At 54.0% G+C, this 22,138-nt stretch overlaps 7 protein-coding genes across 7 annotated transcripts; 4 read left to right on the forward strand and 3 right to left on the reverse strand.

Moving 5' to 3' along the window:
- Window positions 1-217: 217 nt before the first annotated feature.
- On the reverse strand, window positions 218-1,207 carry KD926_005092 (alpha/beta fold hydrolase; the record flags this gene model as incomplete). The annotated part of the gene is made up of 1 exon (XM_053098381.1): window positions 218-1,207. The coding sequence occupies one exon, from the start codon at window positions 1,205-1,207 to the stop codon at window positions 218-220; it is 990 nt and encodes a 329-aa protein (XP_052957743.1).
- Window positions 1,208-3,597: 2,390 nt separating this feature from the next.
- On the forward strand, window positions 3,598-7,434 carry KD926_005093 (pentatricopeptide repeat protein; the record flags this gene model as incomplete). Its single annotated transcript, XM_053098382.1, has 1 exon — window positions 3,598-7,434. One exon carries the CDS (start codon window positions 3,598-3,600, stop codon window positions 7,432-7,434), a length of 3,837 nt encoding a protein of 1,278 aa, XP_052957744.1.
- An 830-nt stretch (window positions 7,435-8,264) lies between these two features.
- Window positions 8,265-10,325, forward strand: KD926_005094 (pyridoxamine-phosphate oxidase PDX3; the record flags this gene model as incomplete). The annotated part of the gene is made up of 4 exons (XM_053098383.1): window positions 8,265-8,328; window positions 8,398-9,361; window positions 9,817-9,916; window positions 10,092-10,325. 4 exons carry the CDS (start codon window positions 8,265-8,267, stop codon window positions 10,323-10,325), a joined length of 1,362 nt encoding a protein of 453 aa, XP_052957745.1.
- Window positions 10,326-11,043: 718 nt separating this feature from the next.
- On the reverse strand, window positions 11,044-13,877 carry KD926_005095 (chloride channel protein; the record flags this gene model as incomplete). Its single annotated transcript, XM_053098384.1, has 7 exons — window positions 11,044-11,922; window positions 11,970-12,324; window positions 12,369-12,694; window positions 12,747-12,824; window positions 12,878-13,237; window positions 13,288-13,355; window positions 13,415-13,877. The coding sequence occupies 7 exons, from the start codon at window positions 13,875-13,877 to the stop codon at window positions 11,044-11,046; spliced, it is 2,529 nt and encodes an 842-aa protein (XP_052957746.1).
- Window positions 13,878-14,416: 539 nt separating this feature from the next.
- Window positions 14,417-15,180, forward strand: KD926_005096 (histone-fold domain-containing protein; the record flags this gene model as incomplete). Its single annotated transcript, XM_053098385.1, has 4 exons — window positions 14,417-14,489; window positions 14,539-14,624; window positions 14,683-14,773; window positions 14,846-15,180. 4 exons carry the CDS (start codon window positions 14,417-14,419, stop codon window positions 15,178-15,180), a joined length of 585 nt encoding a protein of 194 aa, XP_052957747.1.
- Window positions 15,181-15,806: 626 nt separating this feature from the next.
- rip1 (ubiquinol--cytochrome-c reductase catalytic subunit RIP1) lies at window positions 15,807-16,822 on the forward strand (the record flags this gene model as incomplete). The annotated part of the gene is made up of 4 exons (XM_053098386.1): window positions 15,807-16,086; window positions 16,239-16,327; window positions 16,407-16,557; window positions 16,641-16,822. The coding sequence occupies 4 exons, from the start codon at window positions 15,807-15,809 to the stop codon at window positions 16,820-16,822; spliced, it is 702 nt and encodes a 233-aa protein (XP_052957748.1).
- Window positions 16,823-17,809: 987 nt separating this feature from the next.
- On the reverse strand, window positions 17,810-20,601 carry she9 (putative mitochondrion biogenesis protein (She9); the record flags this gene model as incomplete). Its single annotated transcript, XM_053098387.1, has 4 exons — window positions 17,810-18,726; window positions 18,798-19,560; window positions 20,030-20,433; window positions 20,544-20,601. 4 exons carry the CDS (start codon window positions 20,599-20,601, stop codon window positions 17,810-17,812), a joined length of 2,142 nt encoding a protein of 713 aa, XP_052957749.1.
- Between the last annotated feature and the right edge of the window lie 1,537 nt (window positions 20,602-22,138).

Raw genomic sequence — 22,138 nt, forward strand, 5'->3', positions numbered from 1 at the left:
CTCCGATTGTGTGTCTTTGTTCTAACAGAATAGGGTTTGTGGCCTTTTGGCGCACCAGTGGAAAAGTATCCGACTTCGTATCGAAGAGTTGGCGATTGGCAAATCGGTCTATTCGTATAAGCGATAGCTCTCAGCCACAATTGACTCTACTTCTATAACACCGAGCTCTAGTACATCCATATCGTGCACAACACCAACCTCTCCATCACCACCTACACTACAACGTCTTCCAAAACTCTTCAATCAACCCAGCAACCTCCTCCACCCTCTCCCTCACCACTGCATGTCCCACGCCCTTCACAACGACCACATTCCGCATCCCAACCGCCTCCAAATCCCCAGCACTACAAACATCATCCAACTCCCCCAGGACACTCAACCCTCTAACCTCGCCCCTCCTCACTACCTCTTCAAACTCCGCATGTCTATCCAACACCCCTCCATCCCTAAACACCCCCACCACACTCGCCTCATTCCCGCGATGCTCCTTCATCTGCCACTCGCGCACCGCCTCTGCGACCACCTCTCCCCGGCTCACCCTCTCCTTCCAATCCGCCGGAACAACCAGCCTCCCGCCCTCCAAGAACTCCAGAATCCACGCCCGCGCTTTAGCCTCCACCACCGCGTCCCCACCAGCTAAATACCCCCTCTGCTCATCGCTGAACTGTGACGCGCTTAACAACCCCGCCGGCGCAACCAACACCAAGGAAGATACCAAAACGGGATACTTTGCCGCGAAGCTGGTCACGGTGGATCCGCCAAACGAGTACCCGATGAGATGCGCACTGGACCAGTCCAGATGCGTCAGGAGGGCGAGGAGCAGTCCGTGAAAGAGTCCCGGCTCGTGCGGGAGCACGGGCGTTTCGGAGAGCCCGTGGCCCCAGAGATCGATCAGTACGCAATGCGCGTGTGGAAAGCGAGAGGATAAGGCGCGCGCGAGAGGCTGGAGGCCGATGGCGGGGGTTTGTACGCCATGGACGAATAGCACGCGGGTGATCGGTGTAGAAGAGGAGGAGGATGTCGGGGTGGGTGATGATGGTGGAAGGGAGTAGTATGCGGCGCGGCCGTGGGGGGTCTGGAGGTACTGCGCTGCGGGGAGGACGGCGCCGAAGGTGGCCACGAAGGCGGATTCGGATGGGGCTGGGATTGGGGTTGTGGAGGTTATAGAAGCTCCCGGACGAGGGAGCACGAAAGGACTGTTGGACATTTTGTTTGTAGGTTGGGAGGTCTTTAGTGAGGTGTTGAGCTGGATTGGATTTGACGATATTCGGAGGAACGGTGGAGATTAATTTACATTAGACTCTTATCTCCGTGGCTTATCAGTCTTAGATAGGAACATCGAAACAGTAAATTGAAGTGTCTCCGATCTGTATCCTAATCCCACTGTCGATTATTAACTACTTGGGTCGACTAAATTAGTGAATACCAGCAGGGCAAGCATAAACGATCCTCAGTCGCAATTCCAGTCAGATAAGACATTTTCTTGCCAACCATTGACTCGTTGGGTTTGGTTCGGCCTCAAATGCAATTCACCCACATCAATATGCCCACCTGTGTCCATTCCGCACGCGTGGACTGGATTGCGCGATCTGAAAATCTCCAGAAGAGAATATTTTTTACTCTGACAGAAGCAGTATTTGAAAAAGTTGGTTTTCGAAGGTCTTTTGGAATTAATGGGACAAAGACGAGACCAACACCTGGTTCCTGCAGTTGATAAGGTCGAACACGGTACCTATTGAAAGGATGGTGAACTTGATGTGACTGAATCCCTCAGAACATGGAGTCCCTGGTAGAGGTTTCTCGCTCTAGAGCCAGCCTCCTAAGATGCATCTCACCATCCGACGTTCCTTATCTTGAGAGTATGGTGGTTTAAATGACTGGAGAGCAGTGCCTTGGTGCACTTAATGGAGGAATTATTCTATTTGACTAGGGTATAGTATGCAGCATCCCCGAATCCATGCAGTAAACAACTAAACATATCAAATGCACTCGTGAAGGAATCTATATCCACTAGGATGATCAGCTCCAGACCAATAGCACATTATCCAGAGCCAACAAAGGAAGCGAAGAAACACACTTTCAATAGTTCGCACGAGCACAGCCGAGGATGAGCAAATTTCTCCATTCCCCCGATTTCCGCCGTAGCAATCTACAATAGGCAACCATTCAGAAACGCAGATGCAACAAGAGTTCAGTAGCTGGCACGGAAGCTGAACCCTGGAACTCCGTGGTCTGCAGGCTCGGCCTGGCAGATTGATAATCTCCGAGCCCCGACATGACGCACGGCACACGGTAAGAAGAGCAGATTCCAGGCATGGGATTCGTGGGATGGACGGCGGATTGGATACCACGTCGGAGAGGATCTGATAAAGTCAAAAGGGGGCTTACGTGCGTGACCTTTCTGCGGGGTTTCATAGTCAAAGACTACCTAAAGACATACGAGCCGTTGCTGCAGGTTAATCAAGGAAGTTGATGTCATTGTGTGGTCAGAGTGAGAGGTGATTTTCAAGATCGAGTTGGATCTATGAGAGTACAACTGTACACGGTGTACATACTCCCTACTCCGTATTGGAATGGTAGCTCCATCTGGAAGTGAATCCACCGGAACTATTTAAAAACAGTTCTGGAATGCTCGAACCCACAGTGAATCATCGTTAGAATCCCAAAAGATGAATAATGCCTCATGCCTCAGCAAAAGTACCCTGTACCGGGGATTCGGTCCACGGAGGATCCGAGCAACGGAGCAGGCGCAGTCAAAGTCCGGACGGCGCAGGAAGAAAAAGAGTCGGAAAGACGGGGTGAGTCACGGGAGTCACGGGCCAGACACTTTACCTGACAGGTTTAGCTTCCTGTTCTTTCCCGCGGCCCCGTTCTTTCCCGGCGGATCATTGGCCGACTCGGAAGCCGCTCCGACCGTCGAAGACCACCTGATCGTGTGTCCCTGGCCTGAGGCATCCCTGGTTGGTCCCTGTCATTGAAAACTCTGCCATCCTCGCGTTTCATTCTTTTCGTGAGTCTGTGACTGTGTTTGATCTCCTGGATGACCGCAGGACCTTTGTACGGCATCCCCCAGCACAGTACTGAGTACATAGCCCTACCATAGAATACTACTGCGTAAATACTAGAAATCCTTCGGAGCAGAGGCCTAAGTCCGACGCTCCACCGCCAGCTCCCTTGGTCCGCTGGTCCCAAAAGGGCAGCGTCTAGTCTGGGATCGGCGCTAAGCCCCTTCCAGCCGACCAGTGATACCGATCATTCTCGGCTCTTCTGAAATATCCTTCGCTTTCCTCCGCTGACGGCCCTTTTTTATCACCATTCTTTTATCTCTTTCCCATACCATTTTTTTTTTTTTTTTTTTTTTTTTTCACACGAAATTAATTCACCCTCGTTCCATTCCCTAATCATATTCATCCCTCTCCCTACCGGGCGCGTTCTTTTGGCGATTGGTCATCGTCAAATGAACCTGCATCATTTCCATTATTTTGATTACAAGGTGCGTCGAGCGTAAAGGACACGCACGCGGATATCAATGAAGACACGTTACTGACTCTCCTCTAGCATTGCCTCTTCTCCCTGAAGAGGTCGCCCGCCAGATAAATGGTTTTCAAACCGTTTACCCACCTCGCGCGCCAGAGTTTCACAAAAGCCTTCACTCATGGCTATGCTCAATCCGTAGTCGCCGCGTCGCAGTCCTCCTACACATCCTCCGCCACCTTCAACCAAATAGCCAACCAACCCGCCGCTAAACTCTCCCGATCCGCTCTCCAGAATGTCTTCCAACCGTCCAGTTCGTCCTCCGGCGCCGGCGCTAAGGCCAGTCAGGGCGGTTCCGGCTCCGGCGACCTGGGTCTAGCCGCCTACTATCAGGCCTGGCAGCATGCCCAGCAAACCGGCGATGACAGCGATTGGAAGCAGCTGCAGATGAAACAACGCATCGGGTGGAAGCCGTCGTCGGAAGAAACTGCCAAGGCGAAGGAGGAAGAGGCTGCGTCCAAGTCGCACGAGAACCTCCACCGGTCGCCGCATCTCACCAAGGCCTCGGCTAATGCCGACGTCAGTGCGCAGGTAGACGAAGCCGTGGCCCGTGAAATCCAGATCCAGGAAGAGCAAGCACAGGCGGAAGAAGCGGTCGAGGCCGAGAACGCCACGGAGGCGTTCCCCGACCTACCGGACGAGGTCGCTGCCATCTCGGATGCCACGGCAGAGCAGTCCAACGCTGCGTCCGATCGCATCGTTGAGCTGGCGTCGACGAAGAAGTACGCCGAGATCCCCGGGGCATTTGCCACGTTGCTAAGAGATGGTCTTACCCCCACGGTCGGGGCCTACAATGCCCTGCTGGAATCGGCCATCCAACTCCACGGTGATAGCGCCCAGGCCATCCAGAAGGCGCTGGATGTCTACTCGGACATGCTGCGTCGCAAGGTGATCCCCGACGAGCAGACGTACCGCACGTTAGTCGAGCTTTTCGTCGTCCGTGCCCACGATGCGATCAAGGCCAAGGGACTCTTGGAACAAGATCGTCTGCGATTTGGCGGCATGGAGGAGGACGGCAAGTTCATGCTGCACTCCAGCGAGCTGGAACGCGCGATCCTCGATGAGGATCACTCTCTCGACATCGCTCTGAAGCTCTTCAACACGGCCATCGCCCGACACGCCGACCTGGTCTTCTCCCTCGACACCTACCGCTACCTGATCACCGCATGTGCGATCGAGGGCCGCGTCGAAAACATGGTGCGCGTCTACGCCCACATGGAATCCCACAAGGTGACCCCGCACGCCTCGATCTTCCCCTCGATGATCGACGCGTTCGCGTCGACCGGAGACATGCGGAGCGCTGTGGAGTGCTACAATGAATACAAGGCACTGGCGGTGTCGGACGATAACGGCACCTTCAGCATCGTCCAGCGATTGGACGCGCAGGTCTACGCCGCCTTGGTCAAGGCGTATCTCTCGTGCGGCAGGGAGGATGAGGCGCTCCGATTTGTGGAACGCATCCGCTCCTCGTTTGACGAAGTCACCGAGAATCGCGAGACTCGTCAGAGCTCCGTTGAGTCGGTGATTGTGCAGGACGCGCTGGTGCGCCACTCTCTGAAATCCGGCGAGCATGATAGGGCGCTAGACCAGGCCAAGACCCGCTTGCAGGATAGCGCGCTGGATCATGCCATGGCCCAGATCTGCGTCACCGCGGCGGATGCCGGTAATCTGAAGGCTGCCTCCGAGGCGTATGATTGTCTGCCCACCGAATGGACCCTTCGACAGGGCCCCGCCGTCTCCTTGCTAGCGCTACACGTCCGACAAGGCAATGTGACCGCGGCCCGGTCCCTGTGGCTCGCGTTGAGCACCACCGGTCAGGCTACGTCGGAGATGATCCAGCCGACCGTCATGTACGCCGCCGCCCTGCTGAAGAGTGGTCAGATCGAGGAGGCCCTGCTGGAGGCTCGCAATATGTTTACCCGGATTCGCAACGCTTCGTCGTCTTCTGTCAACAACAACCCCCTTCTGCTGAATCCCGTCCGTGAACAGATCAACGAAAGCATTCACCTTCTCGGTAGCGTCCTAAGCCAATCTGCTGCTATCCTCACTCCTCCCGCTGCCATGACTCTTCTCTGGTCGATGGCTGAGAACGGGGGCATGGTCTCCCCGGTCGCCGAGCACGTCGTCGCCAGCTTCGGTCCCATGAGCATCTCGCAGCTCAACGCCCGCGACCTGACCCTCGCCCTGCAGATCCAGGCCAACATGCTGGTCAACGGCAACGCCGCTGCTTTTGATGTCGCCCACCCAATTCGCTTCGCCCACATGCTTGACATCGCCCTGGCCACCGGCCTCCAGATGGACCCCTTCACCACTCGCGTGGTGGACCAGGCCGTGGGCAAGCTCTTCAACAGCCGACCCGACATGGTCCGCCGATGGCACGACCATCTCGGCCTCACCTCCAGCCCCCCGTCGTCCTTCGTCTCCGATCGCCACATGAGCCCCGTCTCCGAGCTCTCGACGAACCCAAGCTCCGCCCCTGCCGAGGACTCCTTCGACCCGTACGCCTACGCCACCGACTTCCGCGGATCGGCGACGATCGCTGAGGAGCTGGAGAGCACGAGCGGCCGTGCCGAGTCGCATCTGAACGAGTCGCTGAACCGGGTGCGCAGCATGCGCCGCGCCGGTCGTCACCCTCGCTACATCACCTACGCCAAAATGATCACCGCCGCCGCCAAGATCAACCGCGTGGACCTCGTCCACGAGATCCTGAGCATGGCCCGGCGCGACGTGCCCCTCCTGCCCCAGTACCACGCGGTGAAGTACGGCTGGGTGTCGATCCTCGACGCCATGGTCGCCTCCTGCCTGACGCTGGGCGACCGCAGCCTGGCCGCCAAGTACCACAGCGAGCTGCTGGAGCTCGGCTCCGCGCCCTCGGCCAACACGTTCGGACTCTACATCACCACCCTTAAGGAATCCACCAAGACCTTCGACGAGGCGACGGAGGCGCTGAAGATCTTCCACCGCGCCGTGGCCGAGGGCGTCGAGCCCACCTCGTTCTTGTACAATGCCCTCATCGGCAAGCTCGGTAAGGCCCGTCGCATTGACGACTGCCTGCTGTACTTTGCCGAGATGCGTGCCAACGGCGTTCGTCCCACGAGCGTCACGTACGGCACGATCGTCAACGCCCTATGCCGGGTCAGCGACGAGCGGTTCGCCGAGGAAATGTTCGAGGAGATGGAGTCGATGCCCAACTACAAGCCCCGCCCTGCCCCGTACAACTCGATGATCCAATACTTCCTCAACACCAAGCGCGACCGCAGCAAGGTTTTGGCCTACTACGAGCGCATGCTGGCGCGGAACATCCAGCCTACAATGCACACCTACAAGCTGCTCGTCGACGCCTACGCCTCGCTGGAGCCGGTGGACATGCCCGCCGCCGAAAAGGTGCTCGAACGCATCCAGTCTAGCGGACAGCGACCCGAGGCGGTGCACTACGCCTCGCTCATCCACGCTAAGGGATGCGTCATGCACGACATGGAAGCCGCGCACGACGTATTCCGTTCCATCGTGGCCGAGGGCAAGGTGCGCGTGCAGCCGTGTCTGTACCAGGCCCTCCTCGAGGCGATGGTGTTCAACCAGCAGGTGGGCCAGACCGAGGCGATCGTGCAGGACATGGCCCGCCGCGGCGTGGAGATGACGGCGTACATTGCCAACACGCTCATCCAAGGATGGGCGGCCGAGGGCAACGTCGCCAAGGCCAAGACCGTGTACGACAGCATCGGAGTGAATCGCCGGGAGCCGAGCACCTACGAGGCCATGACCCGGGCTTTCCTGCTGTCTGAGGACCGCGAGGGAGCCTCCCGCACCGTGCAGGAGATGCTGTCTCGAGGCTACCCCAGCGCCGTCGCCAGCAAGATCGCGGATCTTGTCGGCGGAGCGGCCGTTACCGCCTCCCTCTAAGTACATACATAGAGAGAGGGAGGTTGGAGAGAAGAAGAAAGAGAAAGAGCGAGTATAATTTGCATTCGTCATCTGGACGACGTTGCCTTCCCATTCGTGATTCCTCGGGAATCAAAAAGCCTTACTTTTTGACTGGAACAAAAGCACCCTAATTCGTTTTTAATCTGTCAACAGGGCTGGATCCCTGTCTTTCTGGCTGATTTCCAGCCCGATGGTCTCTTGTCTGCATCAGGCATTTATGGGAGGCAACCATGATTCCCCCGTTGGTTTTGTTATGTTAAATGGTTTTTTCGGATCTTATTCGGTTTTGCATTCAGCGAGTGACGGCGTTCTGTGAAAAAAAGACGGGGGTTACCAGATGATGTATACCATGGGATTGTTTTGGGATTTTTATCTTGATTTCCGTGCGTATATGTTCGATGTTCATATGTTTTTGTCTGTTTCTAGACCACTCTCAACTCATCACGCTGTTCATGGACAGCCTCGTTCAAGCTCTCAGAGCTTGACTGAATTGAACAAGATATGAAATATTTCTGACCAAGTATATGAAGTGCCTTATGGGCGTAGTTTTAATTGTAATTGCAGTTATCCTCGTCGATGTAACCCTGATCGGACCAGAAGTAAACGTGACCTGCCCCACCCCCACATGCGTCACTTCTCTTTCTATCGCCTCATCTCTCCGACTTCACCTTCGCCTCAATCCCTCGGATTCTTCGGTTTTGTCTATGCGCTTTCTCCGACTATCCAGTTGGCTTCGTTCTCCCCTCCGTCTCTATCAATTGCCCCTACATCATCATCTCCGCCATTCAAGACTCTCCTCTACTTCCACCATGGATCACCCCGAACACCCCACCACCGGGGAAGCCGACACCAAACGGCCCAAGAAACTAATCTGTATCCCCCCTCCATCTTCAATTCCTCCTCTCCACCCCCTAAAACCAACCCGCTAACTAACCCCAACAGTCGCCCCAGGAGATATCGCTTCACCCGACAACAAGCCCTCACCCCCAGCCACGCCCCCCGACGTGCCCTCCTCCGCCGCCACACGCCTCGTCGCCGAATCCCTCCGCTCCGAAACTAGCACCCCCAATTCCGTCCAGGAGACACAGATCGTCTCACACCCCGCCCGCGCCCACCAGTTCGTCAGTAACCCGCCGCTCACCGTCTCGCAGATGCACCCCACCAACCCACTGCATCAGTTCAATACCTGGTTCCGCGATTCCCGGCTTCCTGCGTCCTCCGCGCCCGAAACCTGTACTCTGGCTACGGCGTCATTGCCGGAGGGCCGTGTTAGCGCGCGCATCGTGTACCTGAAGGAACTGGATGAGCGGGGTTGGGTGGTGTATAGTAACTGGGGTAGTCGAGAGGGAAAGGGAGGGCAGGTATTCGGCACTACATCGAACGGAACAAACAGCGAGGATGTATTACGCGCCATTCCCGAACCCGAATCAAACCTCCAAGAAGAGCTACAACTCGACCAAGTCGGCAACAAATGGGCCGCATTGACGTTCTGCTGGTCGACGCTGGAACGCCAAGTCCGCGTCGAAGGCCTCGTCGAGCCGCTCAGTCGCTCCGAAAGCGAACTATACTGGCGTACGCGCGAACGAGGCAGCCAGATCGGCGCCTGGGCTAGCTGGCAGAGTAAAGTACTTTGGGAGACGGAGCCGCATCTGCTGATTGATCGGCGAAGGAAGAGCCTGGCGGCCGACAAGGTGACGGGTGTCGTGCCCGCCATTCCGGGGGATGTGAACGAAACGGATATTGACGATGGACGGGCGCTGCTGGAGCAGCGTGTGCAGGAGATGGAGGCGCGGTTTGCAGATACGAAGGAGATTCCCCTGCCCCCGTTCTGGGGCGGGGTGAGGATCGTGCCGGAGTCGGTGGAGTTTTGGCAGGGGAGACGCAGTCGACTGCATGATCGGTTTCGGTATGTAAAGGTGCATGAGAATGGGGTTGGTGGGCAGGGTAGTGAGAAGGAGACGTATAGATGGCGGATTCAGCGATTGTCGCCGTAGATGTAGATATACAGAGCTATGAAGCTATGGGGACCTTAGATAAGATAAGATGCCAAGAAAAGACAACTTCCGTCACGTTTAACCACCTCTTCTTTATCTCACTTGTTTCACTTCAATCCCTAAATACATATCCATACATATCCATATAATATACTGCAATATACTATATATAATACCCAAAATGCCTCCTCCCTCCCAATCCGAACAAAAGCGCCATTCCCGCTGGATCATCCTCGCCGTGACCAGCGGCGCATTCGCCGCTCTGAACGGCCTCTTCGCAAAGCTGTACCTACCCTGACCATGTCCAATCCCATGACTCTTCTGTATATATACGTCAATAAGCTCACCAAGAATACCTATAATCCAGAACAACAGACACACACACGTCCTCCCTCGCCGCCTCCCTCCTCTCCCTCTTCAACGCTGATCTCGACCAGCATCCGTTCGTGGAGGTCGTTATTAGAGGTGTACGTCCTACCTTTAGCAGCCAGCCCATACTACCTCCCTAATACCTACCTACCTACATACCTATGGAGTACCTACCTCATACACCCCTATCTCAATTGAACCCACCTCACCCAACCCAACCGCAAACCCAACACTAATCAATACTAACGAATGAATGGATGATACCCTGGACAGATATTCTTCGGCCTAAACCTCCTCAGCAACATCATAATGTGGGCGCTCTTCACACGAGCACTGACCGCGTCGCCCTCCACAACAAAGGTCTCGATCACGAACACGTCGGCGAATTTCCTCGTCACGGCCGTTCTGGGCATGCTTGTCTTTAAGGAGAATGTGGCGCCCTTGTGGTGGGTTGGCGCGGGACTGATGGGTGGGGGTTGTGTGCTTGTGGGCATGAGGGATCAATAATCTCTCTCTCTTATCATGTGTTTGTGGATTATGGCGTGGAGGGGGTATATATACGCTGTGGGGATAAGGGGTAAAGGAGGTAAAGTAGAAGGGCTGGATTCTAGGGGTTTGGTATATGATATAATACCTAGGCAAAGGACTGGAAGGGAAGGGAAGGGAAGTACCTGGGGAGATGCGAATCTCTATTGATGGAGGGAGGAGTTCGGGCTGATTAACTATATTGGTACAGCACTCTGGGGCTGACCAGGTTATTTTGTTCTACTTTTACATGGGTTATATCTACTGGCTAGGTGTTCAGGAGTTAACTATATGGTATACTACCTATTGTATACTACATTGGCATTGGAATTGGAATCGGCATTTATGTATACAGCTGGAGGTGGATAGTTGTGCTTGGTATTGTATTGTTTAGATGAAATTGTGTATGGAACAAGCAGATTGTCGTACTCTAATAGTTTCCACGGGCTGGTAAGGGTTCTTGTGCTCCTCCAGGAGATATAGGATGAGGTAGGTTGATAGACTACACATACCACCAAAGGGTAACAACTAGTTAGTGTGTCATAAGTTACCAGAAAAGCATTCAAATCTATATTCGATACTGGATGCCAGATCCAGAATCCTCTATGTAGTAAGTAAATGTTTACAGAACCGACCCACCCAACCAGACCTAACCTAGACGACCAAAAGCATCAAACAATCCATCCTAAAGGCAAAGGCATTACTGCCTATCCTCCAACTCCACGCCCCCAGGATTTTGCTCCCCGCGCTCCCCGCCGCGCACCCCATGATACCCATCCGGTCGACTAGCCTTCCGACCAGGTATCTTCGAGGCCAACGACTGCACAAAACTCCACAGCCGCTCTTCCAGCGTATCGCCCTGTCCATGCAGGTGCTCGCCCAGCCGCAGTTCCTGGGGGTTGTTGGTTGCCGCGAGGGCCTGTTCCTCGGCCTCCACTTTGAACTGGTACTTGAGGCAGTCCTTGACAGTGACAAGACCCGTAAGTCGTCCGCGGTGCTCGACGAGGATGACGCGTGGGCCCATTTTCTTGAAGATCTCCATGACCGTCTCGAGTGGCAGGCGCGGATGCACGGTGAGGGGCGTGTGGTCGGCGTAGCGGCTGAAGTCCACAGACGTGGTGCCCGAGCTGCGGTGGATGGCGTCGAAGGTGTCCGGGACGAGGTTGGCGCGCGAGGAGGAAGACGCGGACGCCCGCCGCGCCACCGCCGCGTCGGCCGCTTCCTTGGTGAAGACGCAGCGCGCGGACGGCGAAACCATGCCCTCGGTGCGGGCGCGGTCGATCGCGTAGCGGAGTTCGGTGCGTCCGATGTATCCGACGAGGATCTTGGAGGAGCGGTCCTCGACGATGGGGAAGCCTTGGAATTTGTTGTCGCTGAGGAGGTGCTCGGCTTCGCGGACGGGGAAGTCGGAGGCTGGCAGTGACAGCGGGTCGCTGGTCATGGCGTGGGAGACGGGCACGTTGAAGACGTGGTCTTCTTTGTTGTCGAGGAAGGGGAATCCGTTCGACCAGATCATGCGGTCTGCGATGCCGCCGTTGCCGAAACGGTCGCCGACTGCTTTGGTGACGCCGACGACGATCTAGAAACGATTAGTAGGATTCGGTGCCGAACGGAAAGAATACTGACCATCGTGGGAAGAATGTAGGTCAGCGCGCCGGTCAATTCAAACATGATGACCGTCACCGAGATAGTCAAATGCATGATCCCACTCAGCGCTGCACCCGCACCGAGGAAGGCGTACGTGCCAGGCGTGATACACGGAACGTCAGGATCGCACGCGGCAAAGAACTGGGAGTCCGGGAAGGACTCGTGTAGCGCTTGCACAAGGATTCCGACCAGGCGCCCGAACGACGCGCCCACGGCCATCGATGGCACGAAGATTCCGGCCGGCACTTTACACCCGTAGGAAATGATGACCAGGAAGATCCGGAGGAAGGTGGCGGCAGCTAGTGATCCGACCATATACCAGCGACGTTTAGGTCTGGCTCATTAGTATAGTCCATTAGAGCCGATGGAGAGACTCACTCGCAAAGTCCGTGGTAATCATGGCCGCCCTCACACTCGCGGAACAAAATCTCCATCATCTCCGTCATGTTAATCTTCAAAAACATGTTCGGGAAACATAGAACGGCTGTGACACCAGCCAGAACGACGGACTCCATGACCGCATGCTGAGACAGGTACTTCTTGCGGAATGCCTGGACGCGGAGGTTCCACTTGATGACAAGCGCTCCGTACAGACCGCCAAAAATGCCGATGAAGACAAAGAAGATCAGCTCGAAGAAATGCCACGTGCGATCGTATTGTACTTGAAACATGACCAATTGTCCGGTTCTAAAGGGATTCATTGCCTATATGGTTGTTAGCTTGCTAGCTTGCCGAGAGAGAGAAGCGGGTGCATACAGCCAAAACACCAGTCGCAACCAATGCGCAAAAGTAGCTTCGCCATAGTGTTTTAAGTGGAAAATACGATGCGACTTCCTAGGTTCAGTTAGCCTCAAAATCAAAGTCCGTCCAAGCGAGCCAAAACATACTTCTAAGGAGAAGAGCACGCCTCCAATTGGACTGCCAAATGCGACGGCCACGCCGGCCGCGGCTGTCGCTGTCAAGACCTCTCTAGTCTTAGATGCATTTCGTCTATACTTGCTGAAAAACCGGGATATCACATTTCCTGCGCAAACAGCGAAATGAACACTGGGTCCCTCTTTTCCGACAGAGAGGCCAGATGCGATGGCCAGCGGAAGCGCAATGGACTTGATCAGGAGTGTCCATGCGCCCAAGAACCCTTTCATCACAAACCCCGCAATAATACATTTGATCTCGGAGATGCCGGAGCCTGCGGCATACGGAGCGAACGATTTGACGAGATTGGCGGCGACGAAGGCAAAGAGGACCTAGAAAATCTTAGCCGTGGCGGTCCAGGCCACATCAGCTGGAGACCTACCGCGAAGAAGATGTATATGATATAGTTCACGAGCCAGAGCGAGGTCCAATGCTTCCATTCAGAACAGCCTGCAGAGAAGCCCACCAATCAGCCACTCTAACGCCAATCGGGTGATATAACCGCTTACCTCCCTCTGCGCCCCAGCAGCAGAAGTTCTCGTTGAGATAGAACGCCGTGGTGCAATGACCCAGTTTGATGTCGGACAGCCACTCGGTGATGATGTTCAAGAGCGCCGAGATCAATCCAATGGCCGCGCCGACGATGGTGATGACGAGCCAGGCCTGTCCGGCGTCGTAGGACTCGCGCACCTTTCGTCGCCAGCCAAAGGTGCCTTCTTGGTCCCAGAAGCCCGAGCCGTCGCGACGCTTCGCTCGGCGTCGCGCTTGTTCCTGCACGGCATCCTGCACCCAGTCGATGGTGGTGAAATCCTCGTATCGTTTGATCTCGCTGATCTCCTCGGTGATGGCGGTCGGTTGGTTATCGGGGGAGGGCTGCTGGTCGACGGGCGAGGATAAGCCCGATAGCCTCCTCAGGATCCGTCGCTCGGATAGGACGGAGGGGGAGCGCGGGGAAGGAGACGGGGGGCGCATTGAATTCATATCATATCATACTCGAATGGGCGACAGGGAAGGGCATCGCTGGTGAGGCGAACGAAGGTGTCTAGACTGGTCGATCTCGATCGATGGGAATCCCTAATATTGCCGTGTTGGGTTCCTTTGTCGCTTCTCCGCCCACGTGAGAGGCGTCCGTAGAATGGAGGATCTAGAATTCTAGATGGTGAAGAATTCGGTTCTAATTAAACATGATCTCTAATCCTTGTTGAATACATCTTGTATATTGCTAAATCGCGACTAACCAGGTTAGTTGCCGGAAGGAATAGTCGTCGACTCGCCAGGACTACTTAGTACTTACTCACTATCGAATTCCTCCGGTTATCTACGATTATCTCCCATTTCCGCCACGCGTGGATTCCACCGCACGCGCCTCGATTTCCTCCACGCCTCACTCACCCCATCGGAGGATACCTACCCCATTCACTTCCTTGAACAGTACCGAAAATTGTCAGATCAAACTCCTTCATTTCTCTATTATACCCAGAATCCCCCCGTTGATTTACGACGCGACCACGATGCCTCCCAAAGAAAAGACCGCGCCCGAGTCTGCGCCCTCCGACGAGATTACCGGCCAGAGCGCTCTTCCCAGTGCGTGCCCAATCTTCTTCTGCAAGATTAGCTGCTGACTGCGTTCCAGTCTCCCGAATCAAAAAAATCATCCAGCTAGACGAGGATATCGTGCAATGTTCCAGCAACGCCACCTTCGTGATCGCAATGGCTACCGTATGTCCCGCGCGTTGCTCCGACCTCACCAACTCGACTGAAGAAGCTGACCGATCAGGAAATGTTCATCCAATACCTCACGGAACAAGGCCACAACGTGGTCAAGTCCGAACGAAAACCGCGCAAGAACATTCAATACAAAGATCTCGGTTAGTCGCGATCTCCCTTCTCAACCCAAACTCACCCAGATAATGAAGAGATACTAATCTCGGGTCAAACAGCTACGGCCGTATCGCGAATCGATAACCTGGAGTTCCTCGCCGACGTCATCCCCAAAACGACCACCTACAAACAGTTCAAGGAAAAGCGAGCCGAGGAAGCTACCAAGGAAGCCGAGTACGAGAAGGGACAGCGCACGATAAACGGCGCCCTACCTGCGGCGGAGCCGACGAATGGGGAGGCGGAAGAGCCGGAGCACGTACCGTCGGAGGAGAAGCTCTCGAAGAGTCCTCGAGCGCCGACGGTCATGCATGCGTCGGGGGCTGTCAGTACGCTGGTGGTTGATCGCACGCAGAATGGGACCCAAGACGGGGACGTGGAGATGGTCGATGGATGAATTGGAGGAATGGGAATTGGGAATTGGGAAATGGCAATCCAAAAAAGGAGCATAATGGAGGAGTTTCGGGAGTATATATACGGGTTTGATGTTTGATCAATTGGATATTGTTAGTGTTCTGAGTATTCTGGCATACCCTTAGTATAAGTCCTTAGTCCTTGTATACTAAGGGAAGGGACGGAACGGGAAATGACGGATCCAGAAAAGGCAGCGGTCGGGATGAATCGCGTCAGGACTCTGCACTCTGTTAGACTGAATAATGGTCGGTAAGTCATGAAGAAAAAAGAATTAATATCACAATTGCACTTTAAATATTATAAAAATATTACTCTATAATTAATGTCAATCTCATCTGGAAAAATAATGAGATCAGTTCTATAGTTAACTAAGTTATACTTAAATCCTGACTAAGGCGGTCTCCCCCCAGCCAATGAGCTGCCCCGTGATTCCGATCGCTTCTAGCGAAAGCTCTGGTTTGGTTCCCGCAAGTCCATCCCGGCCGACTTCATCCTCCATCGTTAGGAAATTCCCTCCTCTTTCCCCTTCAACTCCACCCTCCTCCCCTCTCACCCCCCACCGCTACGGTCCCCTCTGTTGCGATTGCTTGCAATTGCTTCCTCGTCGCCATGTCTCTCGCCTCCGCTTCCGGTTCTTTGCTGCGCTCTTGCGCCCGCCAGCAGCTGACCACCTCGCGCGCTGCCCTCGCCTCCTGCCAGCAGTCCCGGGGGGTCGCTGACGCCTCCAAGGCCTCCTTCCAGAGCCCCTTCGGCTCCACGACCACCAAGATCCCCGACTTCAGCAAATACCAGTCCAAGAAGTCCCCCCGCTCCAACCAGGTCTTCTCCTACTTCATGGCCGGCTCGCTCGGTCTGGCCTCTGCCGTCGGTGCCAAGGCCACCGTTCAGGGTACGTGATTGGGATTCTGATCGTTAATCCGATGGGAACGTGGCGGAATCGACTGTGATGGGTTTCGATATTGGGAATCAACAATTGCATATGCGTGGCGGGCACGGTCGGGGAACTCAATGGGCTGACCTGCAATTTTCTCTTATCAACAGACTTCCTCGTCAACATGTCCGCCTCCGCCGACGTCCTCGCCCAGGCTAAGGTTGAAATCGGCCTCGGTGCCATCCCCGAGGGCAAGAACGTACGTCCATATCCTCCAATTGGTCTACGACTTAATTATATCTGCAAGGCCGTCAAAGCTGACCGCAATCCTTCTCTAGGTCATCATCAAGTGGCGTGGTAAACCCGTCTTCATCCGTCACCGCACCCAGGGCGAGATCGACGAGGCCAACCAGATTGACCACACCACTCTCCGTGATCCTCAGACCGACGAGGAGCGTGTTCAGGACCCCAAGTGGCTCGTCATGCTTGGTACGTACTTCAGTCCCTCCATTTCTTCCCGACCACGCCTTCCGATATCGTTATCTTCTTTTCTAACCACTCCGCCATTGTAGGTGTCTGCACCCACTTGGGTTGTGTCCCCATCGGTGAGGCCGGTGACTATGGCGGCTGGTTCTGCCCCTGCCACGGTTCTCACTACGACATCTCCGGCCGTATAAGGAAGGGTCCTGCCCCCCTGAACCTCGAGGTTCCTCAGTACAACTTCCCCACCGACGAGACCCTGGTCATCGGTTAGATTAACTGCAAAAACAAAAACTGAGTCTGTATATTGACAATCCATCATTTGTTTTTTCCTTGTTCTTGAAACAACCGGACGGGGCTCTGTGCGTGTACGACCACCACCACTACTGCCATATCTTTAGTTTTTTTTTTTGTTTAGACGATGGACTGGTATAGCGAGTGCGAGTGCGAGTTGCGAAAGAGCGGGGAGACCCAGAAGGGGAAAGTGAGGGCCAGAGAGGCGGAGACAAGACAGGTTTGTGTATGTGTGTGTGTTTATTTTAGATGAAATCTCTCTCTTGTTTTTTTTTTTTTTGTCTTTTTATTTTTGTGTCAAGATTAAAGAGACCTTGTTTTAATATGCATCCATCGATATGATAAAACAGATCCTGAAAAGAAAACCAAATTAAAAAAAAAAAAAAGCAGAGCCGATTGTTTTATTACTTCAGACTACTCCCGTCGTCCATCTTCTGTTATGTTTTTTTTTTATTTCTGTGTATAATGTCTCTGTATAAGGCTGGGCTCGGTGTCCATTGCAGACTCGATTGACGACTGAATGCACTTATTAATACCGGGTTTGGAGACCAGAACTGTCCTTGATACCGCATGAGGTACTACTACCTACGAAGTACGCGTGCGTTATACTTATCAACACCGCTATCAAGAGCATATCTTGGTATTAAAGGAAACAGATAATTCTTAACACCAAAAGAAAAAGAAAAAACTACCAAACCAGAGACAGGAGAATTGATTCAATTTATGCATCACTTGAGGCAGGTCTATTTATATCTAGATTCGTAGGGTAGGTTAGTCGAATATTTGTACAGTACATGTGTTTTGTTCCGAATGGACCATGGACCAAGGAACTTTCAAAGAGAAAGAGAAAAAAGAAAAACGGCATCAATCACGCTGTGATGAGCAAACACACATACACACACATCCCCTTGATTCTGTCTCTTGCATTCTATCGATGCATTTGTAGTTTCTTCAATGACAGTTTCCTTTATCGCGGTCTTATCAAGGCAATGACAAGGCCCATGATAGCCGCGCCGGCTGCGGCGCTTTGCAGAGCCACGGACGAGAGATCACGTTGCGTGATGGTGATGCTGCGGTCGCTGAAGAGGTCATGGAAGTACTGGCGCCAGGATTCGACGGATTGGGGGGAGGAGAGGCGCGAGATTTGGGTTTTGATGGTATCGTCCCAGGCGGCAGGGGATTCGGTGGAGGGAGTGAGAGTGGCAGTGGGTTCGGTTGGCGTGGTGGGAGTAGTAGTAGCTGTTGTCGGGGTCGATTCGGCGGGCTCGACAGGGCTGACACTGGAGACAGGCTGCTCGGAGGTGGCAGATGTGGTCGTAGAGGGAGATGCCTCGGCGCTCTCGGGGGTAGTGGTAGTAGGGACAGGGACAGGGCTCTGTTGGGCCACCACACTCGCAGGACCAAGGACCTGGGTCTGCGTCAAGACCTTCTCTTTCTCGATGGCCTCGATGACCTTCTCCTCGAAGCCCTTGACCAGCCTCTTGCGGCGCCAAGGCTCGACGGCGATCTGGAAGATGAGGAACAGGAGCACGTTAACGCCCATCAGGCCCCATGTGCCCCATGTACTCATGCGACGGATCTTGTCCGACCAGACCTGTTCCTCGTGGTATCGGGAGAGGATGCACCGGCTCAGCTGTGCAGCGGCCTCTTCCGACTCGCGCTCTGCCGCCGACAAGGCCTCCTGGGCCTCGTTCTCGGCGACTTCGTTGGTGTGGTCGTTCCGGTAGAGGTGGGTGAATCGTTCCAGGTCCGCGGGCGACCAGGCGTGTTTGCGCTGGAGCAGCTCGTTGACTTCACGCTGGGAGGTCGATCGTCGGTTGATGGCGGCGGAGTAGGCATCTTTCGTTTCGCGGACTCGGAGGCGGGCGGTGCGCAGGCGTTCCTCTAGATGGGATTGAGGGTTAGAATGCAGGGCTTCTTGTGGATGGAAGAGGCTACTGCAGAAGTGAACATACCTTGGTTGTGAATCTCGTTCTTCAACGCTTCAATTGATGAATAGCCAGTCAAATCGTTCAATCGCTGGCCTGCCACGAAGACATTAGACTGCACGTTATCCATCATGGTCCCGAACTGTTTCGCAAACTGCGATCTGCGATTCTCCAGATACGACGGGAGACTACCGTCTCCTCCTGAGCTTTGCCCTTTATCCGCATGGCTCTCCCCTTGTTCAGACCATTCAGGTCGGTGTGTCTTTGTACTCTCCGTCGCGGTGGGAGATCCCAGGCTGCTGCTGTTGCTGCTGCTCCCCGCATCCAGCTCGCTCTTCAGGATGCCGTCACGAACCACCTCTGCCAGCTCTGCATTCACCGACTGATCCGCCGGCTTCCCATCTTTCAGTTTATCCGACTCACTGGACGAATATAGAGCCGACTGTTTTCGGAATTGGCACTGTAGACAGACCGAGAAGCTTCGTCGGGGGGTATTGCCGACGGGAAGAGCTTTCGGGCGAACGGTCGACAGCAGCGGCGATCGCACGGCGGGGGCAGAAGGTCTGGTGAGATTGACCGTGTGTCTGAGAGACTGTCGGAACAGCACTGGCATGGACTGCATGGCCGGGTTGGAAGGCCACGAAGAAGCCGGCCAGATTGCTGGGTCGGTTTGGTTTGGTTGGGGTTGATCGTTGAATTGAACGGGCGTCGGCTGGTTGATCCGCAGCTCGGGAAAGGCGGGCGGGAAAGGGAAGATGCTCAGGCGGAATCTCCGCGCTTCTTCATGTTTCTGATAAGATCGGGTGATCGATAACTGAAAAACTACGGTCGGCGTTGGTAGTGTGAATGCAAGGTCGGGGGTTATATATGGACTTATATTTACTTCAGTTGAGCATAAAGAGTTCATTCAGGCGATCTTCATTCCCCGGACTGGACGCAGAAGTCAGCAGCAAGGGCGGGAGAAACGTCCATATTAGAAAATCCCAAGGTATCTTTATTATTGACTCGCTAGCATGATAAACATAAGCATTAAGTGATCCTGAATACAATACATCGCAAATTCCATGGCTCAGGGTAATCCCATAGAATATTCCACTCCGATTATCCACATGGCAGGGGAGAAAAAATGGTCAGTGTCGGACAGCAGAAGCGACCTCCAAGCAAGAACAAGATAGATGGCAGTGGCGATCAGATCAACTATCCAGCATTCACCTCGTAGGTTGCATCTCTTCTAACGCAACTCAATCATCGCTCTGTACTTTATTGTCTCCCTTCACGGCTTCCGCATATGTCGGTGGCGGCCGAGAATCATCCTGCGACTGGCTGCTACTTCCAGCCTCGGCGACATGGCCGTGCTGCGGCTTAGGAGCGGCCTGGCGACCGTCTTGGGCTGAATTTTGTGATCCCAGCGTACCGTAGGCTCTGGGAGGGGGTTGTTGGCCCGGTTGGTGCGAAACGTAGTAGTATGTCACGCGACCGCCTTCCACGTCCCTGCCCCGATCGGGATCCCCAGGGACGGGCTCGTAGCTTGGGTCGTCATAATCCGGCTCGGGGTGTTTGAGGATGATGTACCAGGCGTGTAGCAGCCCTGGCACGTAGCCGAGGCAGCAAAGAGCGAGGTTAATAATCGAGTCTGCGGTGCAGATGCCTACTTTGATCCATACTGAAGAGGACGGGAGTGTTAGCAGGAAACTTGGATCATCCATTGATATGTTGTAGAGAGTCAAGGATAGAGGAAACCGATCGAGGGGTGAGCAGGGAGGGGTCACGTACCAGACACGGGGGGGAAGAAGATGGCAAGAATGCCCAGGAAGATATCTGAACCACACATTGTGGTGGGGATGGTAAGTCACAGGCTGGATAGGCGTCCTATCCGCACAAGTCTTCGGGTATTGTTGAGCAAAATGAAGCAGTCAATCACGATGCTTGGGGTATGCGTGAGTGAGGGATCAAAGCTGACATCTCCCCTCGAAATGTTTGGCATGACGAAACGTCGGTTGCCTGCGGTCAGATGACGTCGCGGAGTCACCTGATGCGGCAGTGCCATCCAGGCAACTGTCACTTTGTGTGTAGTTTGTACGGAGTGGTTTGTAGACGTTGTAGACAATCTCTGTTCCTAACACTATAATGGAGAACTACTTGATCTGACCAATGCAAGAGCAAAAACCAACTACCGTGTTGCGTTTACATAAAATTGAAACCTCCTATTCCATGCATTGAACAAAGACATGCCCTGAGAACCTTTGGGACCGGGTATATATACCACCGCCATTCACTGAACAAAACGCCTTTAAACTCAGCGGCTTGCCACAGCAATTGGCTGTACATTCAGATCCAACGAGGAAGTGATCAAGACCAACCCTAATAAGTTAGAAATATCAATTAATGGAACTGGCGTGTCAATTGCGTTGTCTGTGTTTGTGTTTGATCCACCTCATTCAGGATCAGTCTAAACAACATTGTCATCGAGTGGTAGCCATGGCATCAGCGAAACTAATCATATACCTGTGATCTAACCTGCATAGTGTTTAGTTCAACCAAACCAAAAGTTTGTACATAAATTTAAGCTATAAACTACTCCGTAGGAACATGGCCTTTGATATACTGATCGAGACCATTTTTAGAAGCTGATGTCATATATTGACAATGTCTGCCATTAATGATACCATTGCTAAATGACCGGTCCACTTGATCAATATGACCCGGGTGGATTCGGTCCGTGGACATGGAGTGTCCATGTCCAGATCATTTAGATCGGATCTGCCTTGCAAATACGACGAATATATTATTGACACCATTTGACGCGCCCTTGGTATGTACCGCAAATTTGATATCTAGGGCGACTATTCAGTATGAAACTGTAACGGGTTGAACCCGATGTGGGCCAGGTATGGCATACCGTGGCCGGGCTTATTAAGGAAAGCGGTGGAGAACAGCAGAAAACCTCTATTAGGGACGGATTGAAGCTGTGCCTCCCTTCTGTTCTTCAAGCTATTGTAAACAGTTTGTGGCCTAGTTACTATAGACTCATATACTAGCTTTAGCCCTTCACAGAAACTATGAGTGCCCTAGCCCGAATGCTCTCAGCGAAAGCGTTTAACTTGTCGCTCCTCGCATCCGATAATATCACCCTTGCGTGGGAAGGTGGTGTTTCAAATTGACCGCTGAATGCTGAAACAAAACCTGGGCAATGCTGTCTGGCTCCAATGATGTGGCATGCGTGCGTCTATTAAATGCCCGCGAGGCAGGACCCCTTGCCAAGTCATCGGCGAGGCTAAAATAGCGATCGACCAGCTCAGCCGCTGTGGTTTTGACTGGTGGATGCCACGCATTGCGAAACGACGGGGCCGACGAAGGCGGGAGTGACA

The sequence above is a fragment of the Aspergillus affinis genome, assembly GCF_023601865.1.
Source record: "Aspergillus affinis strain CMG 70 chromosome Unknown NODE_24_length_322487_cov_87_188170, whole genome shotgun sequence".
Lineage (NCBI taxonomy): Eukaryota > Fungi > Ascomycota > Eurotiomycetes > Eurotiales > Aspergillaceae > Aspergillus > Aspergillus affinis.